This window comes from Papio anubis, chromosome 6 (assembly GCF_008728515.1).
Source record: "Papio anubis isolate 15944 chromosome 6, Panubis1.0, whole genome shotgun sequence".
Lineage (NCBI taxonomy): Eukaryota > Metazoa > Chordata > Mammalia > Primates > Cercopithecidae > Papio > Papio anubis.
In genome coordinates this window covers 75,169,320-75,188,421 of record NC_044981.1, presented here as the reverse complement: position 1 = coordinate 75,188,421, position 19,102 = coordinate 75,169,320, and the positions used below count along the sequence as shown (strand labels likewise).

At 34.9% G+C, this 19,102-nt stretch overlaps 1 protein-coding gene across 1 annotated transcript in view; it reads left to right on the top strand.

Annotated features, from left to right (window-relative positions):
* ELOVL4 (ELOVL fatty acid elongase 4) overlaps positions 1-17,226 on the top strand; it is a 35,802-nt gene extending 18,576 nt beyond the window's left edge. The window contains exons 2-6 of the mRNA XM_003897837.5: positions 5,303-5,490; positions 6,652-6,732; positions 10,229-10,400; positions 12,511-12,638; positions 15,164-17,226. Coding sequence (XP_003897886.3) covers positions 5,303-5,490; positions 6,652-6,732; positions 10,229-10,400; positions 12,511-12,638; positions 15,164-15,439 — 845 coding nt within the window. The 3' untranslated portion in view covers positions 15,440-17,226. The remainder of the gene's footprint in view (positions 1-5,302; positions 5,491-6,651; positions 6,733-10,228; positions 10,401-12,510; positions 12,639-15,163) is intronic.
* Positions 17,227-19,102: the final 1,876 nt, after the last annotated feature.

Below are 19,102 nucleotides of genomic sequence, written 5' to 3'. Positions count from 1 at the left end.
CATGGACCAAGCATGGTGGCTCACGACTGTAATCCTAACACTTTGGGAGGCCAAGATGGATGGATTGCTTGAGTTTAGGAGTTTGAGACCAGCCTTGGCAACATGGCAAAATCCTGTCTCTACAAAAAATACAAAAATTAGTAGGATGTGTTTGGTGTGTGCCTGTAGTACCAGCTATTTGGGAGTCTGAGGTGGGAGGATGGCTTGAGCTCAGGAGGCCGAGCCTGCAGTGGACAGAGATCATGCTACTTTACTCCAGCCTAGGCAACAGAATGAGACTGTCTCAAAAAAGAAAAAAGAAAAGAAAATAAATGGGCTGCATGTCAGACCCATTTTTACCATGGGTAAAAATGATTTTGAGACTGTCTCAAAATCTGCATTTTTACCATGCCCACCCACCCCGCAACCTGGTGATTCATTTTCTCATTGAAACTGGAGAAACACTAATCTAGTTTACCTACTTTCCATCCAATTTTATAGATGGAGGAAATGAAGACAGACTGTGCACCTAAGGTCCTGTGCACAGTAGCACAGCCAGTGTTAGAACTCAGCCAGTCAGCTGGTCATGGTGGCTTCTTACTAGTGCCTGTTTCCTTCTCTCTTTTGGAAATTCTCTGTTGAATGAGAGCACAATACAGTGTACCACACTATATATAAAAAAGAAGGAGCATTTTTATTTACTCTTAATTTGTGATACCAGCAACTCAGGAGGCTGAGGCAGGTGAATCACTTGAGCCCTGGAGGTGAAGGCTGCATTGAGCCATGTTTGCACCACTGCCCTCTAGCCTGACAATAGAATGAGATGCCATCTCTTAAAAATAAATAAATAAATAAATAAATAAATAAATAAATAAATAAATAGAATCCAGTCTACTTACTGGTAGGGTCTTGTGTGCTTTCTCTGATTCCTCTGTTATTTCCTGTTTCTACTCTTCTGTTGGCCTCTATTAGTGTTTCATATTGTAAGATCTTCAGCTTCTCACTAATGTGTCTTTCTCTCTCTCCTGTGGTAGTCTTCTCTTTAAATTTCTCTGTTGAATGAGAATGATACAGATACAGCATACCACACTACACATCAAAAAGAATGAGCACTTTTATTTACTCTTCATTTCTGGCAGAGTTTTGGACCTATTTCTTTAATTTTTTTTTTTGTACCCGCCACTCAGAACTTTCTTTGAAGTCAATAGGAATTCTGTATGTGATAAGGGTGAAAGATAATCTGTGATGTTAGAAATTAAAATCTCCTCACAAATTTATCTTCCTGTGTTACGTGGAGTATGGCATTAATCAGAGTACTTTTGCTCTTTGTATAAGTCTCATAGGAAAAACAACACCTGCCTTACAGTTTGTGAAAAAGAACGGGATACCACAGCACCTCCTTCTCTGTGACCTAGAACAGAGTTTGTCTAAATGTTTCTTCTGTAATACAGGGGGTTTGTCTAAATCTTTTTTTTCTATAGTATAGAAAAAGAAATGCCTAAGTAGATGCACACCTCGTGTTTTATGGGGGGCCTTTAGCATAGAAAGATACGGTCATAGGATGATAATTAACGTAAAATGACAAAATGCCATTAAGAAAAGTGAACAGTCATTGATAAGTCCTTAGTGGCACAATGCCTTTTTAACAAAAGTCAGCCGGGCCATCTTTTAAGTCATTTCCTCCTTATGAGAGGTTTACTATCTCTCCTATGGTTCAAATATATTGGCTTATTGTTAACTCCGAAATGTGTTTGATTTGAGTGATACAGCTATAATGTCTATGAATAATAGACCTCCCTTTAAAACTATGAAATAAAATCAGTTTTTCTGTTTTCCTGGTTCCCATATGTGTTTTTCTTTCAAGTCATTATCACCTATTTTTCCCCATATCACAGGTCATCAAGCAATAGCTCACCTTTTTAACAACTCTAATTTCATTGAAACCATAGTTGTTGTGTCATTTCCTGACTTTGCAAATTATTTGATTAAATATTGTGTTTTATGTCTTGTATCTTATTGTTTATTGACAGTATATATTTTATATCTTGTATCTTATTGTTTATTGACAGTATATAGACACAGATTCATTTTTTTAAGTAAGATATTTTAATACCTAGTTCACTAATCCAGAAGCATTTTGCATATACAGCTTTTAGTAAAAGTGATAGTCTAAATAGGGAGTTATTATAATCAACAATTAAATTAAATTCATTTAGTTTGGTTCTAAGAACTTGAATTTTCTTTTACTACTTTAAAAATACATCATTTCCTCAAAATAGGACGTAAAAATGTTTTCCATTGCCAAGAATAAACTAGAAATTAGATTTGCAACCTATAACTGTTGTTTAGCTTTTAGAAATATAAAAATTAACATTAACATATTTTTATAATGTTAAAAGATTTTTGTTAATCCCATCCATATTTCATTATGATTCTTGTTTGAGAAATGTATTACTTGTGGCAACATTCCATTGTAAAATTGATTTATGGTTGCGTATTTGAATATGCTGGACAATCAATTCATTTTAAGTAAAATAATGTGTTGCATTATATATAGTTCCACATATGTAAGTTATGTGACTTACAGCTCTAGAGAAAAACATTCAAGTTAGTTATTCGTGGGAATAAAATAAGTGCATGCTCTCAATGAAAAAGTTAGAAAAATGTCTTGAACATGGTGACTATTTAAATACATTATAGAATTGTAGTGAACTCTAACTTAATCTCTCAGTGCCCTGTACTCTTGTCTTCAGTGTCTCTAGATATCAGCAAATGGCTACCATCACCCTGTACCTCTCCAGTTAAATTCTTGCCTGCTTTAGGAGTGGACACACAGAGCAGCCTCCAGGCTGCCCTGAGAAATTTCACATGTATAATATGGAAGACAAATGTTTCCTTAAGATATTTATTTTCTGTGTATGAAGTTTTTCATTAACTTTTCATCCCAAGATAATCACCTCTGTTTTTAGTGAGCTTTATTTCTTGTTTTTGTTCTCCAGGGTCTCTGTAAAACATAATGTGTGACAACATAAGTAATGAAGCATAATTTTCTTTTTTTTTTTTAAGAATTGCACGGATTTTTATTTCAATTTTGCTATATTTTTAAGTTTCTCAACATGCATGAGAAGAACAAATCCTATGAAATTGCAGAAAATATAGGCCAGGTTTTTTAACTTTGACCACTAAAACCTTGAAATAGATTCTTATTTATGACATGATCTTTTTTTTTTTTTTTTTTTTTTTTTTTTTGTGGACACTGGGCTAGAATGAAATTAGATCTGATTAGATCCTGAAAAAAAAAAAAAAACTAAAACAAACACATTGTTTTAATGATGGTGGATATGCAAGAAAATAATTTTGAAATGACAGGCTTTTTAAAATGTAGCTCTTTCTTTGTAGCTCAAGTTACTGCTTTCTTACTTGGGCATAGATAATAGAAATACCTTTTTAAATGAAAGCATTTAAATGAAGTATGTCCAATGTTGTTGCATAAAATCCCATTTGACTTGATTCTGCTTCTTTCTGATGAACCACATGTTTATTTGCTGCATCAGGTTCCTTTAGAAAAAGTTATAAGTTTATCAAACACATGGGCAAATATCAGATAATTGCTATATTCTGTACAATACATAGTTTTATGGTCTACATATTAATAATAATTACTGCCTATAATTAGAGAAGTTCTGGGTAAGGGGGAGACCAACAAGACTGACCATGTTGGGCATTTAACTGAAATCCTTTCCTCTTGGATAAAAGGAGGGGCCTGAACCAGCTTTTTTGTGGGTTCCTATCAAGTCTGACATTTCGTGTGACCTCATGTCTGCTGAAGCACTGGTTTTTGTGCAATTATCCACAGAGCTAGAATAAAAGGAAACTTCCAAACATAACTAGTGTTAAACTCCGTCTCAGCTTTTCATTTTGTGAATTAGAATATGGTATAGTTTCCTTACTTTATAAAGGCACTTTTGAAAATTTTATTTTCTGTAACAGTTCTTTTTTTTTTTTTTAATTTTTAAATTTTTTATTATTATTATACTTTAAGTTCTAGGGTACATGTGCATAACGTGCAGGTTTGTTACATATGTATACTTGTGCCATGTTGCTGTGCTGCACCTGTCAACTCGTCAGCACCCAACTACTCGTCATTTACATCAGGTATAACTCCCAATGCAATCCCTACCCCCTCCCCCCTCCCCCCTCCCCATAATAGGCCCCGGTGTGTGATGTCCCCCTTCCCAAGTCCAAGTGATCTCATTGTTCAGTTCCCACCTATGAGTGAGAACATGCGGTGTTTGGTTTTCTGTTCTTGTGATAGTTTGCTAAGAATGATGGTTTCCAGCTGCATCCATGTCCCTACAAAGGATGCAAACTCATCCTTTTTTATGGCTGCATAGTATTCCATGGTGTATATGTGCCACATTTTCTTAATCCAATCTGTCACTGATGGACATTTGGGTTGATTCCAAGTCTTTGCTATTGTGAATAGTGCTGCAATAAACATACGTGTGCATGTGTCTTTAGAGCAGCATAATTTATAATCCTTTGGGTATATACCCAGTAATGGGATGGCTGGGTCATATGGTACATCTAGTTCTAGATCCTTGAGGAATCGCCATACTGTTTTCCATAATGGTTGAACTAGTTTACAATCCCACCAAGAGTGTAAAAGTGTTCCTATTTCTCCACATCCTCTCCAGCACCTGTTGTTTCCTGACTTTTTAATGATTGCCATTCTAACTGGTGTGAGATGGTATCTCATTGTGGTTTTGATTTGCATTTCTCTGATGGCCAGTGATGATGAGCATTTTTTCATGTGTTTGTTGGCTGTATGAATGTCTTCTTTTGAGAAATGTCTATTCATATCCTTTGCCCACTTTTTGATGGGGTTGTTTGTTTTTTTCTTGTAAATTTGTTTGAGTTCTTTGTAGGTTCTGGATATTAGCCCTTTGTCAGATGAGTAGATTGCAAAAATTGTCTCCCATTCTGTAGGTTGCCTGTTCACTCTGATGGTAGTTTCTTTTGCTGTGCAGAAGCTTTTTAGTTTAATGAGATCCCATTTGTCAATTTTGGCTTTTGTTGCCGTTGCTTTTGGTGTTTTAGACATGAAGTCTTTGCCCATGAAGCATAATTTTCAGAAGCCACTTGCAGGATTCCATATTGTTTCTTTGGTTTTTATACCATGTATTTTTTTTATTGGGACTTAAAGGACAGTGATCCATATTTGGTCAAATTCGGAAATTAAGTTGAAACATCTTGATTCCTAGAAAGTGTGTTTTATAAAACATTTATTGATTAATTTTATGATATTTTGTTTTCTCTATAGATAAGCGTGTGGAAAATTGGCCTCTGATGCAGTCTCCTTGGCCTACACTAAGTATAAGCACTCTTTATCTCCTGTTTGTGTGGCTGGGTCCAAAGTGGATGAAGGACCGAGAACCTTTTCAGATGCGTCTAGTGCTCATTATCTATAATTTTGGGATGGTTTTGCTTAACTTTTTTATCTTCAGAGAGGTATGTTTTTAAGATCACTTTAATCATTTTCCAAGGTTATTGGATATTTAAAAATGAGAATGTATAAAACCATCATTGTAATATTGTACCCAGACATAACTGTTAGCTACTCTAAAAGTACATTTTTGACATTTTTCACTTTTGAATAACAAAAAAATTAAACATGAAGTATAGGGCAGTTATTCAAAATGGAAGTCTGAATAAGACCAACTGGATTCTAAAAGAAACCTCATTAGTGGTTCTGGCATTGAAAGTTATTTAACTTTTCTTAGCCTCGTTTTCCCCACTTAAATACCTGCCATCTCGGATTATCATCAGATTTAAGTAAGATAATTTTTGCATAATGTTTGGCATGTATTATGCACTCAGTAAACAGTAGCAGCTATTTATTTATAATTCTTATTCAGTAGTTTCCGGTTTGGTAACTGATCAAAATATGCCAATTTCAAGTAAATCCTCTTATGTAATGTTGTATTTGGGGCTGGAATTAAAATGAATTAACTACCATATAGCTGTTGTTACTAAGCATTATATAGTTTTCTGGGCACGAGCAAATTCTCCGTGACATTTTCAAAGGAAATTCTAAAAGCTAGATTGACACAGCTATTTTTTAAATTGCATAAGTATAAAGAATTTGTTCCCTAAGAGACTCATTAAAATTCTATGTGATCCCAGAGAACTGACTAGTAATGCTGGAAAATAAACAATAACTCTTCTTCGAAAAAGAAATATTTCTTTAATTGAAAACTTAGCCTCAAGTCTCAACTTCATAAACACTTTAATTTATTTGAATATGTGTACCTAATTTGTTATACGCAAACCACTCTGCATCAAACATAGAAACCAATTAAGGTAGGACAACTTTAAAATCTGAGTCCTAGCAGTAAAAATTTCTCTTAATGCTGTGAAGTATTTAATAGATAGAGTCAATATTCAGTATAAAAGTTACATGTGATTTTTAATTTATATTTTAATTATAGAACAAATTAATGCACAGTAACCTCTAGCAATTGGAATGCATGACATTTTTTAATGCATTTGAAATTTTTAAAGAAAATATTGCTTTTAAAATAATTTGAAAGGCTACATTTTGTATATAATTGTATTTTTAACGCTGTATTTACTAAAACTTTACTACAAATATTACTACTCTTTTTCCAGTTATTCATGGGATCATATAATGCGGGATATAGCTATATTTGCCAGAGTGTGGATTATTCTAATAATGTTAATGAAGTCAGGGTAAGTACATTAAAAATACTCTTAATCAGTAAAAGTGGTTTGATTTTTATAGGCCCCAATCTGTGAAAATGTAGAATGTAGTTTTTTAAAGACAGGTTCTTTAACATTCATTTAGAGACAGGTTCTTGCTCTGTCCCCTAGACTGAAGTGCAGTGGTATGATCATAGCTCTCTGCAGCCTCAAACTCCTGGGCTCAATTGATCCTTCTGCCTCAGCCTCCCAAGTAGCTGGGGCTATGGGCATGCACCACCATGCCTCGCTATTTTTTTTACTTTTTGTAGAGACAGTGTCTTGCTATGTTGCCCAGGCTGGTCTTGAACTCCTAGCCACAAGGGATACTCTTGCCTCAGCCTCCCAAAGTGCTGAGATTACAGGTGTGAGCCACCACACCTGGCAAAAAGTACTTTAATATGATAGTGAAATTATACTAGATTGTTATGAGTCAATAAAACTACGCTTTTTTTAAAAGTAATTAATTTAAAATTTGTTTTTGTATCTCAAGAATGTTTTTTATTTTGCAGCATGAGCAAATATGCATTGAATTACTAGAATGCAGTATTTGTTAAAGCAAAGAAGTCTCATGTTTCTTTTAAAGATATTATATTAGATTTTTGTTTGTTTGTTTTTGGGCAAGAATAGAAACTCTTAGAGTCCTAGTTATGTATTAAGAAAGTGAGGAAAGGCCGGGCGCGGTGGCTCAAGCCTGTAATCCCAGCACTTTAGGAGGCTGAGACGGGTGGATCACGAGGTCAGGAGATCGAGACCATCCTGGCTAGCACGGTGAAACCCTGTCTCTACTAAAAAATACAAAAAACTAGCCGGGCGAGGTGGCAGGCGCCTGTAGTCCCAGCTACTCAGGAGGCTGAGGCAGGAGAATGGCGTGAACCTGGGAGGCGGAGCTTTCAGTGAGCTGAGATCTGGCCACTGCACTCCAGCCTGGGCAACAGAGCGAGACTCCATCTCAAAAAAAAAAAAAAAAAAAAGGAAAGTGAGGAAAAGTAAATGTTTTGTGAAGTGTGGAATGTTTAGGAAATTAAGCATAGAACAATTTGTATAGGCATAAACTCAGTTTATTATTATATTTGCAGAAAAATAAACCGCTAGTAACAAGATGTTATATTTTGTTTTCCATTCACTTACATGAGTAAAATTAACATTAATTTAAGCAAAAGAAACAACAGATTACTTTATTCTATTAAGTATTTATTGAGCTCTTCTTATATACTGTGGTTCATACTAGAAATTACATATAAAACATAACATGTTTTATGTTACCTATAGTATATGTAGTAATAATATCCAGTGACTTCCCTTGAGAAAAACAGTTTCCTGCCATGGGGAGTGGACACTATATAAATATCAGTATTCATCAAGACTGGAGACCAAATTGCTTTAACGTACTTAAGCATGTTATGTACATATCTTCATTTCCCTATTAGAAGACTTATGGACTGATGAAAAGTCACCGGTTTGGTTGTCATGTTGGTTTTATTTATTCATTAAATAATGGATTGAGCATCTACTATTTGTTGGTATTGTGAGGGGCACTGGGGACGAGCTGAAAAGCCCTGCCTTTGTGGGGCTGGCACTCTAGTGAGGGTGATGAGGCAGACAGCAGCCATGTAAACAAATGACTAAGGAGGAAATAAAACCTGGATGTGACTGAGAGACAATGAGAGAGGCTCCTCTCTAGATGTATTGGCTATGAAAAATTTTCTTCTGATAACTGTTGCCAAAGAATCTCTTCAGTTGGAGAGGTGACTTCTTGCTTGCTGTAGGGAAGGGAACAGGGAGAAGTGTTTGACTGACTGACTTCTGGGAGTAGGCATAGAAAAACCCTTAGATGGGGCAACATATTACTATTTTTAGGATAAAGGTTAAAAATACCACTCTCGCTTACAGAGGTAAACTTTCACATCTTTAAAAAATGAGCTATTATGAGAACTGTAATCTAGGAGGATAAAGAACCTGAGATTTGCAACAGATTTCATTTGGAATCTTGCTCGTGCTCTCTTCTCCTCTCTAATATGGGATGCAATAGAGTGAATATTTTATGGAGAGACTCATTTTTGTATTCATTGTTATGTAGCCAAGAAGTATCACTTTTGGTGTAGCTTATTTAAAGATACCTAGTGCAGTTTGCAAACTAAGGAGACTTATTATTTGTTGTTATTTTATGTGAATTATGGCAAATGTGGAGGTCCAGATGGAGGAAAAATAAGTGATTATATCTTTCCTTTTAGTTACAGGTTACTATGCCAAAATGGTGATAGTTACTTTATTTTAAAGAACTAATATAATAGTGAATATTAACGGTAGTGTTGCTGGGAGTAGTTAGCTATTTCAAGCTTATTTTCCACCAATTCATATCATTTTTAACGATATTTTTCAAGTAAATCCAGTAAATAATTCTCACTTTGTAAATACTTCGTTTCTTATATGCTTTCTGTTTCTTCTTTCCCCACACTTCAAAATTATAATTTTGTTTTTCAAATGCAAAAGCCAAAACAAACAAAAATCTCATGACGTATACCAGGTGCAGGTATAAAATACAAAGGGATCCTTCAACTCTAAAACACCTAAGCCCGTCTGTGAATGAATCTGACAGGGCCCTAACACACAAAAGCTTATAAATAGATTTTAGTTATGTACTGCCTTATTTGTTATTTATACATAGGATGCTTATCATAGAAAATACTTGACATAAAAAATTAAGTTTTGGTTTTTGTTGTAGTAGGATTCTTGTAAAACATTTTAAAACATACAGAGGTCACCTCTCACTGGATCCTTAATCTCAGCATGTAATGTAATCTTTCTGCACCATCTGGTGACTTAATTAGAGCCCAGGAAAAGAAAAGACTTATTCATGTAAGCAGGATTATATTTATGACCTGGGAAATATTTGTTTGTTCATTCCCATTTATTATTTTAAATATTTTAATACCTAATACAAACTGCTGTGATTGGATATTTATGTTGTTGCACATGTTGGTGCGGTGAGGGGGTGGGGCGCGCAGGCAGGAGGAGGTGAGGGGAGAGGGTGGGCAGACAGGCAGACACTTGCAGAGACCAATTGCTACATGAACTTACTTGCACGTTTTTCTGAGGTATAATGTAGGCTGAGCATGAACAACTAAACTCATTTTACAAAGTCAACATCTCAGTTCCTCTACCCAGTTGAAAAGCATAGCAGTCTGAATGTACTTCCAGCTCTGTATTCAGCAGTTTGACACTATGTGACATCTACCTCTGGAACAGACAGAAAATGTTCTCTAACTTATTAGCACTGTATAGACAGAGCTTTGGACTCTTTATTTTCTATTTTGTCCCCATGGAGAGATGCTTAGGTTTTTCAAAACTACTTAGGCATAAATGATTCCATGCCTTGTACATTTTGTGCAATATACAAATATTTATTTTGAACTTACTTACAATGAGTATAAATCCGTACAATAGTGTCATTTTGGTGTTTATAACACGCTTTCCCTTTTTACAGATAGCTGCTGCTCTGTGGTGGTACTTTGTTTCTAAAGGAGTTGAGTATTTGGACACAGTGTTTTTTATTCTGAGAAAGAAAAACAACCAGGTTTCTTTCCTTCATGTGTATCATCACTGTACGATGTTTACCTTGTGGTGGATTGGAATTAAGTGGGTTGCAGGAGGACAAGGTGAGCATTTTCAGGAATATACTGCTTGCATTTAATTGCATCTATGTGTTCAGTGGAAAGCAATGAGAACCTAGGACTTCGACTTGATCTACCATTTAACTTGCTTTCGTGGTTAATCATTTCCATGTTTATTTCTTTTTGTTTTTTCTTTTCTTTTCTTTTCTTTTTTTTTTTTTTTTTGAGATGGAGTCTCGCTCTGTCTCCAGGCTGGAGTGCAGTGGCGTGATCTCAGTTCACTGCAGCCTCCGCCTCCTGGGTTCCAGCGATTCTCCTGCCTCAGCCTCCTGAGTAACTGGGGCTACAGGCACACACCACCACGCCTAGCTAATTTTTTGTATTTTTAGTAGAGACGGGGTTTCACCATGTTGGTCAGGATGGTCTCGATCTCTTGACCTTGTGATCTGCCTGCCTCGGCCTCCCATAGTGCTGGGATTACAGGCATGAGCCACCGCACCCAGCCATCATTTCATTTTTAAAAAATTTGAGGCAAGTGTAACTTTAGCTTTTTATCTGTGACTACTTTAATACCTAAAGATTTGCCCCAGAGATAAGCATAAACCAAGACTAAAGGTAGAAAACAATATTTTGATGGGGAACGGGACTAGTAGTTCTGATCCAAAGAATACCAAGACACAACCCCTCAAATCTGAAGATTTCCATCTTGGCCCATAGCTCACTCCTGCTCTAATACAGATTGAACATCCCTAATCCAAACATCTGAAGTCCAAATGCTCCAAAATTCAAAACTTTTTGAGCACCAGCATGATACTACAAGTGGAAAATTACACACCTGGCCTCATGTGATGGGTCACAGTCAAAACACAAGTGCACAACACACTTTATTCAGTATACCTGAGGGGAAAAAAAGACCCTCTTAGCCTTTTTCTGTGTACAGCATAATATTGATGTCAAACAACCGCAGACAATGTCCACATGGGTGGCTAAGGTAGTGACATCTTTGCTTGCTGATGTTCAGAGTACACAAACTTTGTTTCACCCATAAAATTACTTTAAAATTTTATAAAATTACCTTCAGGATACATGTATAAGGTGTATGTGAAGTTTTGGATTTAGACCTGAGTCCTATCCCCAGGACATCTCATTATGTCTATGCAGATATTCCAAAGTTTAAAAAAATCTGAAATCAGAAACACATCTGGTCCTGAGCATTTTGGATATGGGATACTCAGCCTGTATAGGTCTTGTTGGTTCTTATTCAAAGGAAATTTTATATAGCCTTGTTAATGTTAAAGAGGATCTAAATTCATAGTTTGGCCAAGATCTGCCTCCTATCTTTTCAGGTGCCTGTAGATTAAGGATGATTCACTATGTTGAGATTGATGCAGATGATTCCTCTGAGGAGGATCCAGGGTACAAGTCATTATAGTATAGTTCACCTTCCTGCTTTCATTGTCATATTATGATAATTGGCAGCTTAGAAATTAATACATATATTATTGGGGCCAACCTTAAAACAATACAGTTAAAGGCAACCTCTGTAATTTTAAAAGAAAATTAGTAAATCTGAACTGAACACTTAGATCACTTTATGACAAAATTAATTTATTATTACATCTATACCTTGATTTAATTAATATTCTGAAGAGAAAGAATGTCATTGATTTAGACTGACTGGAATATCTCTGTAGATTTATCTATATTAAATGAATTATTCAATATGTGTAGTGCTGTTATATTTTAAACTATTTGGAAACCTAAGAAATAAGTGCTGTTTTGTTATAGATATGTATATTGGCACATCTAAAGGCAAGAATAGTAGAATTAAAAGTAACATAGGCAACAGTTCTACATTTGGGCCTATTTAAGCTCACTGGAGTACCCCATTTGAAAACCTACCACTTTGAAAGTCCTTTGCATTTGAACATACATTTTTATTTATATGGTAAAACCTCAAATCTAAACTTTAAAAATATCTAGCTTAATCTGAAGGGAAAACTTTTTTATTAGTACTACTTTATATTTTTCATTCCTAATCTGTACTCAATATTAAATATTAAAAAATACTGTGTATTCATTTATTGTATATCTCAGTGGCTTACTGCTTAATAAAATTTTCTGTATCTGGTAATTACCTGTTGTTTTTCTAAAGCATTTTTTGGAGCCCAGATGAATTCCTTTATCCATGTGATTATGTACTCATACTATGGGTTAGCTGCATTTGGCCCATGGATTCAGAAATATCTTTGGTGGAAACGATACCTGACTATGTTGCAACTGGTGAGTTAAATGCTTCCAAAGTTTCTTCTGGGAAAATACTGAAATTGTTTAAATTTGATTAATTTTAAAGTGCAAAGTCATTTTAAACAATTTTCTATTGTGAAATTAACTTTATCCTCTAGTTATATTGCAATTAGGCCCACTTGACTCCAGCCAACTTATTTATAGACTTGTTGGTCCCAGCAAGTCTTTGTTTTTCTAATATCCTTAAAAGACTAGATATAGCACTTCTCTAAGGAAAACATTGTCTAAACATATTTGTGGAAAGGATGATTAAAGATCTAAGCATGCTACAAAGTACGTAGATTTATGTCTGAATAGAAAAATAATATGTAGTCTTCCCCTCAGGTGATTTTCCTAACTTAAAATTTTATTATCTCTCTTCTTGTTGTCCTTGCTTAAAAATTTTGTTTTTTATTTCATTTTTCAGTCTTTAACATAGCTCATATATTTAGACTATACAGCTGAAAAGAAAGCACATAGCCAAGGAAGGGGTGGGGCAAAGGAAGGGAATAGGGACAAGTGAACTCCTTGTAGTTCTCTAAAACACTGTCCTTAAGAGAGCAGAGACAGATATTTTCAAATGGTAGTCTTTAGTCCAGACAGTTTTCAGCACATCCCCCTAGTAAGACTGCTTGTGGCAATCTGAGTGTGTGCATTAGTGTATCTTTCAGATGCTAGGCATTGGCCTGTAATCAAACTGGAAATTCAAAGCCAACCTGGTAACTATTTTTCAAGCTTTAGAATTTATTATAATTTGCTTTAATCATAGCATGTGCACAATTTTATCAGTGGAATCACATTTGGAAATATTATTCATCTCTGCTTTAAGTTGCTAAACAGCTGGCTAACCAAACAGGAAGCACAACTTTTGGGAAATGCTGGGTGTGAAGGATTCATTTGTAACCAAAGTGGTACAGGAAGCTTCCTCCAGTTTTTGTGTAAAAGCTGTTAACACAGTTTGTGTAATTCATTTCTCTCAGTAAGTAGTAAATGGACCCAAGAAAATGAAGAGGTGATCAAAATCGTGTGAATTAGTCCTATCTGTTTTGTTGGAGCCTACACCTGCCTCTCCTTGAGTGACGCCATACCCAATCACACCCTTATACACACCCTTTTGGGTGATGCAGCTTCTAAAAACCATTGTGAAACCAAAAGTTCTTCAAATTTAAATATTTGCCAAGGAAAATTATAAAAGTTGTTTAATATGGTATAAATTTTTAGCTTACATGGCATACATTATTTTAATAATATTTAAAATAAGTAATACTGATTGTTTTAATCAACAATTAATATTTTAAGGACAATGCTGTCCTGAAAAGAGAAACCACAATTGTCCGTTTCAAACAGGATGTTGAATTTGTATTTCCAAGCCAGAAGTTCTCACAACAGTCAGTCATATAAGTCAATTGTATAAAAAATTAACCCTTGTTAACATTATGTCTTGACCCATTCATTTATTGATACATCAGAATATTTCATTTTAATCATCTCACTTTTGGCTTTTTTCCTTTAAAAAATCTTTAAAGTTGAAAGTGATTCTTTTTGTATTTATTCTGAAATATCTACTACATTTTATCCAAATATTGCTTTTATCTTTTTTTTTTTTTTTTGGTGGGGGTATGGGGACAGAGTTTTGCTCTTATTGCCCAAGCTGGAGTACAATGGTGCAATCTGGGCTCACTGCAGCTTCCACCTCCCGGGTTCAAGCAATTCTCCTGCTTCAGCCTCCCGAGTAACTGGGATTACAGGCATAGACCACCACGCCCGGCTAATTTTTTATATTTTAGTAGAAACAGGGTTTTACCATGTTGGCCAGGCTGGTCTTGAACTCCTGACCTTAGTTGATCCACCTGCCTCGGCCTCCCAAAGTGCCAGGATTATAGGCATAAGTCATCACACCTGGCCATCAAAATACTAGTTTTTGAAGGATAGTGTTCATTCAAATAAAAATTTACCTGCCTACTCTCTGTAAGAAATAAATGAGCTATTTTGATATTTGATGGAAACCAATCTAAAATGTGGGAGGAAAACAAAATTGAAGAGCCTACAATACTATTATTTTACTCTCCTAGGCCATTGATTCCCTTTCATCAGATAACATTATTCAACACATGTTCCTTGATCCTGATGCTGTGCTGAGGACTCAAGAATCACTGATGGGCAAGACAAAGCCCTGCCTTCTGGAGTCATATTCTGGTGGAAAGATAGGCAATAAAGAAATAACAAATACAAAAGACAATTTCAAATAGTTATAATTCTCCTTAAAAAAAATGCAAAAAGCTCTTTGGTTAATGGGATTGGGAGGGCCAATTGAAATTGAAGTCTTGTCAGAAAGCCCTTACTGAGGAGATGGCATTTGAGGTGTGAATGAGAAAGAGCTAGCCATGGGAGCCAGAAAACAATAAATTTTGCACAGTGTGGCCAAATTTGGGCCTGTGATAGCTATGTAGAAGATGCTGATGTTGTTAAAAGTTGTTTACAATTCAGATTAAATGTTTTGTGCTGTCATTTCTGTTTTTCAGGTTCAATTCCATGTGACCATTGGGCACACAGCACTGTCTCTTTACACTGACTGCCCCTTCCCCAAATGGATGCACTGGGCTCTAATTGCCTATGCAATCAGCTTCATATTTCTCTTTCTTAACTTCTACATTCGGACATACAAAGAGCCTAAGAAACCAAAAACTGGAAAAACAGCCATGAATGGTATTTCAGCAAATGGTGTGAGCAAATCAGAAAAACAACTCGTGATAGAAAATGGAAAAAAGCAGAAAAATGGAAAAGCAAAAGGAGATTAAATTGAACTGGGCCTTAACTGTTGTTGACAGTGAGGAAAAACTCCCATGTCATATAAAATTTCAGGGAAAACAGAAGCAAAGGAGAGCTTGGGGGTGGGGAGAAAAGACAAATGTGCTCTATGTCCTAGTAACTCTTAGACCGAGTAAAGTGTTAATACCATACCCAGATGTTTTATTTATGAAGTTTTTATTTTAAACATTTTTTTAAAAATTAGCCTTGATATTCTGCAGACCAAAGCAATCATTATGTGACTTTGGAGATTCTCCCCCTGTTCACATCATCCAGTTGTCTACAGGATGAGATTTTTCATGTGTATCTTACAGTCATTCATTCTTCGGTCTGAATTTTAGACGATCACAGAAACAGTCTTTATGAATTATTTTGACAAATTACTAATTACCTTATCTACTGACTGAAATCAGTGGTGTTACATTTTCTTGTCCAAAGCTGGAAATGTGTATACATTTAACTTGCACATTTGAGTTCATTTGCTGACCAGAATGGTCAAATCTCTCCACCTCTAGTCAGACTATACTTTTGGTTGTAATTAAATTTTTAAAATCGGATCTCTGTAGAATCTTAGAGGCTTGATGATGATGGTGTTGGTGAAAATAAGAAAGAATTGCAGTAAAGTCTTGTCTGGTGACTCAGAGATCACCATGACTCACACAAATCACTGTGGGGAAACAATTTTTTGTGATGAAAAGGCAGCATTTGAATACTCCTGTTACTAGCTGAAATATATAAAAATTAAAATTATTGTCTGTTTGAAACATGAAACAACTCGTGTTTATTAGTAACATCATAAGATAGTTACATTTATGTGCTGTTAGAATATGTTGATTTTTATCAGGCTTTCCTTGTTTTGATTTATGGCTGTTACTGATTTTTCATATGTGGAAATATACCTACCTCTTCTGTTGGAAAGAACATTTAAAATTAAATAAATTTTAATTAAAAAATCAAGGAGTCTTCTAATGTAAATTTTAATATTAACTTTCAAATCCTCTAGTGTTGTTTTTTGCTTTTACGACAAATAGCATACACCAAACATTTCTGTGAAACTATTCTTCTCTTTCAATGTGTTTAATTTTGGAGTAACGTTTTCCTTGTGACTAAGTTGCAAGATCTTATTTATTAACTAGGTATGAAGTATAAACCCATTTTGGTGCAATATTCTTGACTCCTTGGTGCTAAAGATTGTTAAATTCAATGCTTAATGTTACAAGGTGTTGTTAAAACACAAAATGAATAAAAGTGAGAGTAGTCAGAACTATGACATTCAATTTGCTATTTACAGATGAAGTATTTCATGTAATATAAGTGAACAACTGGAAATAAAATAGGAAAGAATTTGTACCATGTCTTACTACATAGGTTAATTTTTTAAGGGATGTTGCAAAGGGATTACTACAGAAAGACAAAATGTGACCAATAAAAGCATGAATATCTCTAAGTATCAACAACATGTCAAAGCTGCATGTGAAGGATGTATGCTGTTTGTACAAATTATTTCAGAATATTTTGTAAGCTATAACATATTTATTGTGCATTAAAATTAAACACTTTTTCCCCAAAGGCATGCAGTCATGAGAATTACAGAAAATTTGCAACATATAAAGTAGTTTGATCTAAGAGGATTCAACACCTTTGTTTTGTTGCTCAGTGTGTAATGACTAGAGATTTGTAAATCTTTGTGAACATTCTGTGCTGGTTCCCAAGAACTATTCATTCCCTGCTACCTGATTTCAGCACAATAAATATACTTCTGCTGTGGAAAAAATGATTTTTTTTTTGTTAATCAGTTTATTATAATGTAAACTGTCTGCTAGATGTTTATTTGATTTAGTTCATTCTAAATTGTTTTCTGCTGCAATTTCCTATATAGAAAAACAATCAAACTAGAACTTGGGTATCTACAATTTCTGGTAAAAAGCTTATTTTCTATAGTAGCATGTTTTTACTTTAAAAACTAGTTGCTTTTGGAAGAGCTTTTCATTCAGACATAAAACATACCATTTTCTTCTAAATTATTCTTAACATAAATGGGGAAGTTCTTGTATTCCATTTAAATCATTCAGTTCTTACTGTAAGTTTCTTTATAGAAGATGGCTTTAAGATGTCATAAATACAGCCTTTTCCAATAGCTTTCATAATTTATCTATTATCACAGATATGTTGCATGCCTGATACCTAAAAACTGATGAATAAAGTTTGTGTCTCCTACTCGGTAAAACTTTATCACTAACTAAAGTAACATTTTCTTACATAGAAGACAGGGAATTTGTTGAATACTTACAATAACTAGAAATACCTGAGACATGTGAGTTTTCCTCTATAATAGATGACTGTAGCTCTTTCTCTTTCCTTTGTTACTTTTTCCTTTTTTTTTTTTTTTTTTTTTTTTTTGGTAGAAATGTGATTTCACTATGTTACCCAGGCTGGTCTTGAACTCGCCTTAAGCAATCCTCCTGCCTTGGCCTCCCAAGTCTGTTACTCTTGATTGTTATGCTGGTGGAAACTAACTGATGACTAGTTTTAGTTTTAATATTATTAATTCATTCTCTTTCTCTCTTTTGCTATGCATCCTTTCAAGGTATTCAAAAATATTTTAACATGGATCATTATGTTTGTACTTTAGAACATGGAATCTAGCAGTGTTTTTAGTTTAATTAGGAATATTTTAATTTACAGGCTTGTTTCATATATGCAACTCAGCTACCCTGTAAATAAGAAAGAATATAGAAGTATAAGTGATTTTTGTTGTATTATCTATTTGACAATACAAGTCAGATGCTATATATTGACTATTGGAGCAGAACTTTTGAATCTCTGTCACCTTCAGAATGAGACACCACACTGGAGAGTTCACACTCCCCCAGTTCTTTCCTTGTTATAGCCATAATCTCAGCCAGCTGTACTCATAACACTGTGCTTACCAAGAAAAAAACAGCTACAGCTATCCACGATGTGTGCTGGCTGGCCTGCTCAGCATGGACCTGGATGGCAGATTTCAGCATCTTTCTGGATGGTAAATAGGGCAGCAGAGGTGAGAGTCTGTGATACTGAGCTGTGTACACAGGCACACAGTATCTGAGCAGTAATCATAAAACCTGCTGAAGGAGATTGGTCACCTGCCACTCAGCGTGCAAGTAATTTTGGCAAGTGACCTTAGAAAGCAAGTCCTTGTGAGTGGTGTAATTTAGAATCCATGCTTAGTCTTTTGTATTTGAGGCAGATAACTTGTGAATGACAAGAATATTTGTGAAAAGGAAGAGAAGTAGAAATGGATTCTTTTTTTGTAGTATTTTTGTACCAAGCTAATATTTTGTTTCAAAATACTACAAATCATATAAGTGTTAGAACTTAGTTTGCCTATAAATTACAGAGGGGAAGGCACAGCTGTGAATTGAAAGGCACAGATCCTTTTGAATTTGTTTTCATAGCAGGCTGTGAATCCTGGAGAAGATTAAGAAACCTAAATTTAAAATAATTGATATATAGAACCACTGCCACATGAAGACTGTAAGATTTTAGAATGTATCACTGGAGGAGCCTTGTGACTTAGCAGAAGAGGATCCAGAGCTGTCTTTAGATGATTAATGGGGATGCTATGAGTCACCTCTTGGTGTTCTTTCAGACTTAGAAATGTAGGTTTTGCT